At 50.7% G+C, this 10,819-nt stretch overlaps 1 protein-coding gene across 2 annotated transcripts; it reads left to right on the top strand.

The window, feature by feature from the left end:
* Positions 1 to 1,299: 1,299 nt before the first annotated feature.
* On the top strand, positions 1,300 to 6,608 carry FAM174C (family with sequence similarity 174 member C). 2 transcript variants are annotated; one of them, XM_005433934.4, is made up of 3 exons: positions 1,300 to 1,666; positions 1,894 to 2,052; positions 2,614 to 6,608. In XM_005433934.4, the coding sequence occupies exons 1-3, from the start codon at positions 1,386 to 1,388 to the stop codon at positions 2,615 to 2,617; spliced, it is 444 nt and encodes a 147-aa protein (XP_005433991.3). In that variant the 5' UTR covers positions 1,300 to 1,385; the 3' UTR covers positions 2,618 to 6,608. The 2 variants fall into 2 exon arrangements, with proteins under 2 accessions (XP_005433991.3, XP_055563548.1); XM_055707573.1 differs by having other exon boundaries at positions 1,302 to 1,666; positions 1,894 to 2,055.
* Positions 6,609 to 10,819: the final 4,211 nt, after the last annotated feature.

The following is a 10,819-nucleotide window of genomic DNA, read 5'->3' as shown; positions in this document are numbered from 1 at the left end:
TCTGGAGCAGATGGGTGTGATGGAGGCCAGACATTGTGCTGGTATAAAGGAACTAAATTAAGGGGTAAAACCAGCTTTAAAAACTTGTGCCCTAAGAAAGGTCTTGCTCGGGAGCCCTAGGCATGCAGGGGCTGGGGGCGGGGGGTGGCAGCAGGGTGCCCCCAGCCCCCCCCCCCCCCGAGGGCTTCTCGGCCAAAAGCCAACGCAGACCAGAGCCCTGTGGGCAGAAGGGGGTGGTTATTAAGCTTGTTTTCTGAAACCTCCTTTTCTTTTTGTAACCTTTTTCAAACTACCCAAGTGAACAGAACTTAAAAATCAGCTGACATGCTTTTGGGGGCTGTTATCCAGCAATTCACTGGTGAGGATTTTTGCATGGTAATGGAGGATGATATCAGGCATATATCATATATATATATCTCTCAGATATAGGAGCATGAGAATGTGAAAAACCTTTGCTGATAAAAATGCAACCAGGTGATGTGTAAACATTCAAGCTGTAAACACACACAAAGCGTCGTTTCAAAGGCCACCCTAAATAGAACGCCTCGATGCTTGAATGCAGGCAGGAATAATTAATAGGTGCAAAAACAGGCCTAGTTCGAGGTGCTGCTATTTTGCCAGTGCTAATTATGGCGCTGCACTAACGAGTTGTTGCTGGGGTGTGGGGCTTAGGCCTGGTGGGACACTTGGGTTGGCTTGGGGGGGGCCCGGCCCCCTTCCAGGCAAAATGCTCCTGCTTTTAAATTTTTTTTTTTTCCTTCAGGCCCTGTGTGCCTGGGCAGCTGGGCCCTTCCCCAGAGGCTCGGGGCAGCTGAGGGCCCCCCCGGTCAGTTCTCTGTCCTGCTCCAAATGTGCCTGTTCGAAGTGGGGGGGACGGTGACCCTGAGGGTGAGAGTGTTGCTGGGGGGGTTATGGTGGCCCTAGGGGGGTATGGCGTTCCTGAGGGACTGAGGGCGGCCCTGAGGGGGTTATGGTGGCCCTAGGGGGGTATGGCGTTCCTGAGGGACTGAGGGCGGCCCTGAGGGGGTTATGGTGGCCCTAGGGGGGGTATGGCGTTCCTGAGGGACTGAGGGCGGCCCTGAGGGGGTTATGGCGGCCCTAGGGGGGTATGGCGTTCCTGAGGGACTGAGGGCGGCCCAGAGGGACAAAGGGCGGCTCTGGGGGAGGGTTATGGCGGCTCTGAGGGGGTTTCGGCAGCCCTGAGGGGGAGCGGCAGCGGCGGGCCGGGGTGGAACGGCGCCACCCCGGAACGGCGGTGCCCCGGAACGCCGCGCTCGGCTCCGCCGGGCCCAGCCGGTGCCTGCGCCGCGCCGCACCGTCCCGCCGCCTTCCTGCGCCCGCCCCGCCGAGGCGCCGCTCGCCGCTCAGCGCCGCCCGGCCTGGCCATGCTGCGGCTGGAGCTGCTCTGCCTCCTCCTCCTGCTCGGCCACGCCGGGCGGGCCGCCTCCCCCGCTCCTCCGGCCACCCCGAGCCCGCTCAACGGCACGGAAGCGCCGCGGGCGGCTGCGGGTAACGGGACGCGTCCGGGCCTGCCGCCGGCGTCGCGGCGGCCGCCGGGGTCGGGGCTGCCGCCGGGGTCGGGGCTGCCGGTGCTGAAGCGGGCGATGTACGTGCTGAGCGCCCTCTCGGCGCTGGCCGCCCTCTACTTCCTTCTGCGGGCGTTCCGGTGAGTGCTGGGCCCCGCTGGGTCCCCCTCCCTCTGCCAGGCCGGGGCTGGCTTCCCTGCGCATCCCTCCGGCACTGCTTGTGAAATGCTGCTGTACATTCACGCAGCTGTTAATTGACTAAGCTAATTAGCCTTAAACCATCTCCCGGTCCCACCCGTTTTGCCCTTTGATTCATAAAGGCCCTGCCGTGTGACAGCGCACTCACTCTGCGCTCTGTGTCCCCCAGCCCTAGGTCAGAGGGACCCAGAAATGAGCACAAAACTCATTCCAGGTTGAAGAAACCTCAGCGCAAGAAATACGGCCTTCTGTCAAATTACGATGAGAACATAGAGATGGCCTCTTTTGACAGTGATGAGGATACGGTGTTTGAAACGAAAAATCTGAGGTGGTAAGCGGGTGTTTTGTGTTTCTCTTTTCCTCGCAAGGGGCTAAGACTCCTTTTCTAAAGACCTGGGAGCTTTGGCACAGATCCTGCAACCAGATCTGCATAAATTAAACTTCTGTGTGTGGTCTCTCTGTGTTGGCACATAGACTTGATCTTGCCTTTCTTCATTTTCTGACCAAGTGCACTGAAGGGGACGTACCCCGGATTGTTCGGAGCACTGCTTTGTGTTTAGCAGGCTCGTAGGAGGGAGAGACAGCCCTTGTGTCCCGTCTGAGCCTCTCTGCATTAGACAGGAAAACAAAACCTCCTGTTTTCTTCAGTTTAGGAATTGCTCCCAAGTCACATCGCAGCTAAAACAGTCCAATTCCCGCTTTCACAGCGATGCAGTTTCGTCCTGTGGATCAACCAGAGTTTGGTTTCTCTGGAGGATGTTTTTTGGAAGCTGAGGAGGAGTGTTAGCTCACTGTCTGGCCTCTCAGCTCCCCCAGCTGTTTTGAGGTTGGTAGTGATCTGTCACTTTGTACCTGCTCACTCTGATGCCGGATGTCATCTTTTTTCCAGATGATTTGGGACCAGCGGCACCAACTGCACAGACTGACCAAGAGGGTGCAAGTCCAGTGGAATCACCAGTGCTCAAGTTTTATTTTTTTATATTTGCTTATAATAACTATTAATTAACAGTACAAATACTTCCATAGCTGGGGCAGGGGAAAAGGGGAACAAACCTGTTTCTTCACACACATTTTTTGGGGGAAGGTGGAGCTGCAAGCTAAATGATGCTGCCTTGGGTGCTGTTAACTGTGCAGGAAAACGTAACTCCTGGATGAATGCTCAGCATTTGAAAAGTTACTGCTCTGGACTCAAGTGCTGCAGCTGTGTCTGCTGGTATTTTGTAGGTGCTCATATCCCTCTCTACTGACTGTGGCAGTCAGCTTGAAGTATCAGGCAAGTGGATTCCTTTTGCAGGCGGATCCTCTTTCCTTCATGCAGCATCAGGTTACTCCTTTAGAACGTGTCTCTGTAATCAGTTCTGATCTAGTAGTAGCTGGGAGAACTCTCTTTTGTCTGTTACACTTGTGGTGGGTGTGGATAGTGCTGTGTTAGTTCAGAGGGAGTATAGCTTTGGGAATGAGTTAAATGCATCAGTTTTCTTGTAGTTGCGGGGTTAGCAGTTACACATGGTAATACAGGTCATGGGTTTACAGAACAAAGACATGTTTACAGATGAAAGGTGCCGCTTAGCCCAAAGGAGCATTTCTCCAAAAGAACAATCTGTTGTGTGGTCTGTGGAGCTGTGAGTGTTCAGACTGTTACGCCCAGCTCCAATGGTGCGTTCACCAGAGAAATGTGTGACATCTACCAAGCTTCTGGATTCTGAGCTTCTGGCTCTTGTCTGAAATCACCTGAGGAAGAGCTGGAGTGCTGCAGTTTGAGCCGAAGAACTTTAACTGCTAGTGTGATCTGTCTCTGAGCATCTGATGACTGGAAAAGGAGGACCCAAACGCCTAAGAACTGTGATTCTTAAACCGAGACAGCCCTGGCTCAATCTGGTTTTGTAGCGTACTGGAATTTCACTCCATTTGTGGTACTCAAGCTATGTCCCACTGTCAGCTCAGCAAACCGGAATGTTTCTGTGCAGCCGGTTGTGTTGATATTTGGGTTCTTATTGTGTAGGACCGAGTGTGAATGTGTTAGAAGGTCATTGTTAGGTGGATCTGCTGCTAAAATGGTGAAAACTGCTTGCTAAGAGCTCCTGTTTATGGCATGCCTTGCAGGGAAAGCCCTTCCTTGAAAACTATGGGCAGTGCAGATCTGCCCCACTTCCACCCAAAACTGGTAGTGCCTTTGTTAGAAGAACCCAAGGGAGTTGCCCTTCGGGCCAGGGAACTCCCTGCTTGACCTTACCTTTCAGATGAAGATTGAGAATGTCTTTGGGGTAATGGCTCCTTTTTTTTTTGGTTAGCAAATCCTCTAGATAAGGGGACAAAACTGACACTTTACAAAAAGAAGGGGGCAGAAGGGATATCCATATCAAATAGCGAGGACAAATGGTTTTGCTGCCAGTCACCTGGTAGCTGAGGGTCTAGCTGCTGCTCTGAAATCCCTCCCAAGGCAGCTGAGGGAGTGGTGTGATCCTGGTGCTCGCCTCTGGGAGGGCCAGCATTTCTCAGTGCAGGGTGGGTGACGTTTCCTGGAGAAATGTCATCCCAGGTGCTGGCAGCTTCGTCTTGCACACGTGCAAAAGATTTTAAAAAATACATATATTTTTAGTAATGCTGTCATGTGAACACAGCACTTGGATGTGCCCTAATTTCGTATCATTTGTATCCTTTCATGCCTCTTTTAGGTACTTTCTGCTTGTTTAGCTGATGCAGAGATGAAAGAGTTTGCTGCGTTCCTCTGTGAGGTAGCAGTAATGGCTAAATCTGGCCGTTGCTGCCCCTTGGGTGATCAAGAGAGCTGATTTGTTTGATTCCTGGTAGCGTAGATACTGCATAGGCTGGCAGGTGTGTGCGCATGCTGATAACTTTCTCTGGCTGTTCAACTCCCTCTGCAAAGTTGTTTCTTGCATTGTGCTGAAGCCAGGTAAGCTTGACTGTATTTCAGTGAACTGATGTGCCCTGGCTCAGCGTTTTGACTGACAGGTGCATTGGCCTTTCTTTATTCTGAGGCAATTGATCATACTTCAGGCTCTGCTCTTCATCGGACAGATGGGTTTTGCAATTTTGAAGTTTCCTTACCTTGCAAGAATGGATGGTTTTGGTTTTTTTTAATGTTAAAAAGTTGAATGATTTTGGTGAAAGAGGGGACCTCAAGCTGTACGTCCTGCCATAAAAATAATTTTGATAGAATTTGATTTTGCTGTAATGGTTATTTAGAATGTGAGCACGTAAGGATGTGGAGGGATACATCCAGTGCACATAATGAGGTCCGTATTCTGCTACTATGTAGGCAAATGGTAATTTGAAGGCCTGGAGGGTGTGCCAGCCCAGTGTCTGTGTGCCACGTACATGCTTTCAAGAGTCCTTCTGCTGGCTGTGGTTAAAGTGGTGGAGAGTAAAAAGGTGATCGTGGGGCTGTAGTGTAGCATTGCTGTCAGTTTTATTCTGATCCCATATTGGCTGGAGACGGGTTTGAGTTGTAATCCATGACCCTGTGTGGCTATTTCCATTTTCACTTGGAAGCATCCTGCATCTTGAAAGCAGTTGGTAGTCTGGATTTGCTCTTCGCAGACCAAGACCTTACGTTCCTGCTCCATTCTAAATCGTTGTTAAAGGCATTTTCTGAGAGGAGAAAACAAAGATGCTGATTACAGATCTGAGACTCCTTCGAGGACAAATCTATTGCTCGGCACAGCTGTTGCTGATCTCCATTTCTCCTGGAAGAATAAATTGGAGCTGTCGCAGCAGGTTCTCCTCACAACGGTGGAACAGTGCACCCATGGGCAATCAGTGCGAGGCCAGTGCAGGCTTTTGGGAGGTGGATCTTGCTAATAATAGTGGCTTTTAAAGCCTTGCGTTAGTTTCCATAATAAGAGAACAGTGCAGTAGTTGCTTCGGTTACGGTTTACTTTATGTGTATTTGATACCTGTGTTGATAGCCTGGTAGGTCTCTTTGCAACGGTTAGATCTTCTAGTAAGTTTTTCAGAATAGATTTAAATACATGGATGCAAACAGATGCACATGTGCTCTGAGCATGCGAGACAGCTCCGGTCTGGGAGCTGCGCAGCTGCATCAGTGCAGGGTTGTGCTTGTCTGAATACTGTGCTGCTGCTCGGAGGAATGTGTGTCTGTCCCTGGGCAGGCTGATGCCTCACCAGCTACTGCTGCACTTTTCTTTCTCCAGAGTGAATCAAGGTGTTAGTGGGAGGCTCTGTGGGCTCAGGCTGCCCTTCCTTGTTGGCCTGTGCAGGGCTCCTGCCGATCCTTGCCAAAAGGCTGTTGGGAGTTGATGGGCACAGGGTGATGAGGACCATGAGTGGAGCGCGTGGTTCCCTGCGATGCTGCGCAGTCACCAGCCTGCATGGGTCACAAGTGACTGCTACAGAGTTCGCTTGAAACAATCACTATTGTTTAAGCCAAAGCCTAATTTAAAAAGTTTACGTAATTGCCTCTCTGATCTTCTTGGAGGGCTGTATCGAATCCTCTACTGTTGATATTGAACTACTAGGCAAATCGACTGGACTGTCTGCTGAGGTTAATCAGATTGACTGAGAGCGATATGAGCATCAGCTCTCTATTGTTAATAACATGCTTCTGTTTTGTTTCATTTGTACGTGTGACTGGAATGGGATCTGCAGTGCGAAAGTGCTGGGAGATGGACCTGTGGGCTGAGCAGATTGCCAAGAAGTCAATAAAACAGCACTTCAGTGCGTTGTGTTGTCTGTGCTCTCAGAAATGGAGGAGCTAGTCTTTCACCCTCCTGCTTGAATTGTTGATTTATTTTTAAATAGCAACCAGTCCTGTATTGATTGATTGTTTTACTTTCGTTTACAGCATTCCCCCCTTCCATTGTGTCTTGAAACAAACGAAATAAAGCATTCCGTTTCACCCGATCCCTCCACAGCGGTGTGCTTGGCTGCTGGCGTTCGGGGTTGTGCTGTGGGGCCATCTCACATGGCTGCCTGGCTGCTGAGCCGATGGGATGGTGCTTTTATGGAGCCTTTCTCTGCTCAGCTGCCCTAGCTGAGCATTGCCTTGCGCTCTGCTTGGCAGTAGAGGCACACTATCAAAATGTTTTATGTGTTAGATCCACACGTCTCTCTGCCTACTGCTCACCTTCGCCGATCATCTCAGGGTTTGTTTCAGTTTTCTAAAGTCTCCTCCTGTGCTTTTCTCCCTGTTCTTACATGAATCCCTTTTCTTGTACAGCAGACTTCAGTAAAATCCCTGCGAGGGTGATCCCAGCAGATCCACGATGGAAGAACCAAATTATGTTTTGCTTATTTGGGAGTTGGGAAGGAGAGACTCTTCCCCCGGATGGGATGTCCTGGCTCCTCAGTGCAAAGAATTAAAGCCTGAACAAATTTAAGGGTGTTGCCTGGTACTGGCATCTGCCTTTCATCCATCTTTGCAGACTTTGGTTGTGTAGATTAGTGGCACTGAAGCAACGAGAAGCCGAGTTCCCCAAGTCCCACTCTGCTGCCCTGCTTTCGGTTGTGTCCCCGTGTCCTGTGCACAGGAGGCTGCTCGCTCATCCTGGAGCATGGCACAGCTGTGGGGGGGAAGAGGCTTTCATTTGCTTCGTGTTTTCACCTTGTCCTTGGCAGAGGCTTCTGTTGTGCTGTGCGAAGAGGGCACCGGTGTTTGGCAGGGAGCTGGCAGAAGAGGGGCCGGGGAGCAGGGGAACCCTGTAGATGGCACTCACAGACCAAACATGCCAGTTGATGGGGCACTGGCAACACCTGGTGAAGCTGAAAATAAATCCTGATGCCTTCAGAAAGGCCAGCCTTCCCTCAGGCAGCTCTCTGGGAATGAGGTGGAAGTGTCCTCTCAGGGGCTGTGTCTCTTGGCTTTGGGGTCAGGGAGCAGCAGGTTTTGGGGTGGATCTTTGGGAGCTGTTTGTCTGGAAAGTTTCTCCCAGCTGTGGGTGCTGCTCTCGCCCCTGGCTTTACCTCAACCAGATTTAACCCAGCCCTGTTCATACTTGTTTGCAAAAGCTTTTTATGATTCTGGGACAGACAAAAGTCTTAAGACACCCTAATTTGATTGAATTAAGCTGTAGGCTCCCTGATCGCACGGGAGCTTGCTACTGCAAGGGAAAGGCTTGTCTGTACAGGGCGCAGAGTCACCTTGGGCTGGTCCAAGGCTTGGCGTAAACCCCAGGAGGACTAAAGCCCAGCCCAGAGTTTGCTCCCTTCTCCTTCAAGTCATGTTTCCCAGCCCGCGTGCCTCCAGTCAGCACGGCGCAGCGTTGCACAGACATGTGAAAACCCAGCCCTGCTGCAGCAGCACCCTTGGGTGCGCACCTGGCTTTCCCTGGGGTGCCTGCCGTGCAAAATGAACGGTGGTGCTGGGTGAGCACACGGGGAGTTCACCAGGACGGCACCAGGCTTTCCTGCGCCGGTCTGTGTGACACGCTGGGAGCTGCCATGGGATGCAAACTAACTGCTGGTTCATTTTCAAGCTCGGGGGGGCTGCTAGTCCCAATTAGCACTAATGGCTGTGGCCTGTGCATGCTCGATTAGCTGCAGATGTGTTGTCCTACACACTATTTTCCTGGCCCCCTTGTCTGCCTGCTCTGTGCTACAAGCCGGAGCCATCACCTCTGCCGAGGAGTGGCTCTTGCTGAGGTCTCCAGCAAGAGAAGCTCAGGCTGGTGCTGGCTGGGATTCCAGTCACAAACACAAGCTGGCGGCATGGATCTGCTCTGAATTTATTTTAAACTCAAGTTAAAGTGCTCTTGATGCTTTGGATGCAAATTTCCTTCCTTGAAATGGGAACTGCAGGCCGTTTGCTGAGTGCTGGTAAGCTCTTTTGATTTCACTAGCCTGTTTGCTGCTGCAGCATTGTACCTCGCTGCTGTGCTCTGTGGAGTGCAAAATAACCTCTGCGGCAGGGTGCTGGGGGAGGAACCACCCCTCTGGCGTAGAAAAGCGTTTGTCTTGTTCTCTGTACCCAGACCTGTTTTTTAATGAGGGTTCATGTATAAAGTCAGGGAGGGGTTTTGGGGTATATGTGGACAATTGTCTGTCTGTGAATTTTCTGGTGGCTGTGTTGAAGAAGAGATGGTCCAAGTCCCTCCAGTCCCTGGAGAGGAAAAAGGAGATTTCATTCATGGGTTTCAGAGTTCTTTGTCAAGGCGGTAGATCCCTCTAGTACTGCAAAGATGCTCGGTTTTAATGGGTGGCGTTATCTGTACGGGCAGATCTCCATCCCCCGGGTTAGGGACCTTCCAGCGCGCTGCTACCAATGTCACCATGGATGCAGCGGGCTCTCGGTCCCGCACTGTGGGTTAAGCGCTGTATTCTGCTTCTTGCCGTTCATCTGGTTTCCCACAGGTCACCTGTGCTTTAGGTTGCACATTTGTAAAATAAGGAGAAATGAGGATTTTTCTTCGTGGCTGGCTTGCAAACAGTACTTGAAACCACGACCTGGCGGGGGGGACTGGCTGGTCGCGGTGTAAGCAACAAGAGGCAGCTCTCGATGGCCGAGGAAATGAGTGTAGTTGTGGTAAGATGTCACAAGTGTTTTGTTCAATTTATTGCTAATACACTCGCTGAATGGCTCTAGGGACTTTGGGGGTGACCGTGTCTCCTGGAAGTGGAGCTTCCACGCAGACGTACTTAGCTGCGCTCCCAGTTTTGCTCCTGCGTCTCTGAAGGCACTGTTGATGTCCCTCCGGCCCCGAGGGCCCTTTGCAGGGAGCATCTGGGGTAGTTTTCCTTGCCCCAACGCTGCAAACAAGATGGTAGACTCAATTCTGTGGTCCTCTGTGGGTACCAGAGCTGCTCAGAAATTGTGTCTCTGTTTATTGTGGAATACAGGCTGCACGTCTGGAAGGTAGCTGGAACTATTTGAAAACCTGCTGTAGAGTCTCCTCTGATGTCTTTTCTGTTCCGCTCAACAAAGCTCCTCTACACAACTAGCAGGATTCTTCTGTATTAAAAATTAGCTTTACTTAGTTGGCTTTTTGTCTAAATCCTTCTTCTGATCTTTATTTTTTTCCCTTACATGATGGAAAGGTGAATGGAGGTGGCACTTCAGCCACAAAAGCTTTTCCTTTAGAAATGTTGGTTGTTTTTGTTTTAAAAAAATTTAAAGGGGGTTTTGCAGGGGAGGATGGAGAAGCGTTTTCTTTTTAAGTTACACTGGGGAATAAAAGTATAAAGGAAAGAAATGATCATAACTGTACTGGCAGTGGAACAATATTTTTTTTCGAGTACCAGAGTTAATTGAAGAAGGAATTCACACAACAATTTTTGCAGTCTAAGGATGAGTAAACATTAAAGGGGATGCTGTACTTCTGATGCATGCTAATGTGTGACTGCATGCATGGAAGGGAGAAGATGTCCCTAAAATTAAATTTGAGATAAACGTCTCAGATGTTACACTTCAGTATTTTCTCCTTTACATTGCCAGATCAAAGACGTGAGTTAAAGCCCACGTCCAAGGATACCCATTGAGAGGATGAAACTTCAAGGCACCTGTGAGATGAAATTGCTAGAAAACGGGGATGTCTGGTCCGACTCGGTGGAAGCGCTTCCACGGGCAGTGGGATCGCTGTGGTTCTGTCCAGATCTTGTTTGCTTCAGCAGGATTTCTTAGGGTTCAGAGAACCCCCTGCCCACGTAGAGGTGCTTGCAGACAGTTACCGGCTGCTTTAATTAACATCACTTTCTGGGATGTAGGCAAATGGGGGGCTGACACGTTAGAGCACATCACCCAGTTCCTGGTAATCGTGGCTCCTGGGCATGACAGGGTTGGCGTTGTCGCTTCCAGCGCTGGCAAATTGAACTGAAAAGGCGTCGGACTTGCGTGTCAACCCACGCTTGCATCGGCTGGTGCCTCCTCGCTCCCTTGCCTCTTGGAAGCTTCTGATTTCACTAGGTTTCCATGCTGCAAACCACAGCAACTGTTGTTGTTGGCACTCGGGGACCCTCTTGCTCTCTTTGCAATCAGAGTCACGCTCCTGTCTGCTGGTTCATAAGAGCCGGGAAATGGAAGTGTTGAGATTTGCAGGTTTTGCAGCTCGAAGAGACCCATCGTGTTCCACATGCTCAGCCTCCTGCAGAGCACTGGCTGGTTTGTCCTTTTTTTGTGTGTG

Source organism: Falco cherrug, chromosome 4, assembly GCF_023634085.1.
Source record: "Falco cherrug isolate bFalChe1 chromosome 4, bFalChe1.pri, whole genome shotgun sequence".
Lineage (NCBI taxonomy): Eukaryota > Metazoa > Chordata > Aves > Falconiformes > Falconidae > Falco > Falco cherrug.
The sequence above is the reverse complement of the archived record's forward strand: the minus strand, read 5'-3'. Positions and strand labels throughout refer to the sequence as shown.

What these genes read in the sequence shown, in the direction of transcription:
- FAM174C (XM_005433934.4), top strand. Translation starts at nt 1,386, where the DNA reads ATGCTGCGGCTGGAGCTGCTCTGCCTCCTCCTCCTGCTCGGCCACGCC. An exon ending in TTCCTTCTGCGGGCGTTCCG is followed by an intron (nt 1,667 to 1,893) that starts GTGAGTGCTGGG and finishes TGTGTCCCCCAG; the next exon opens with CCCTAGGTCAGAGGGACCCA.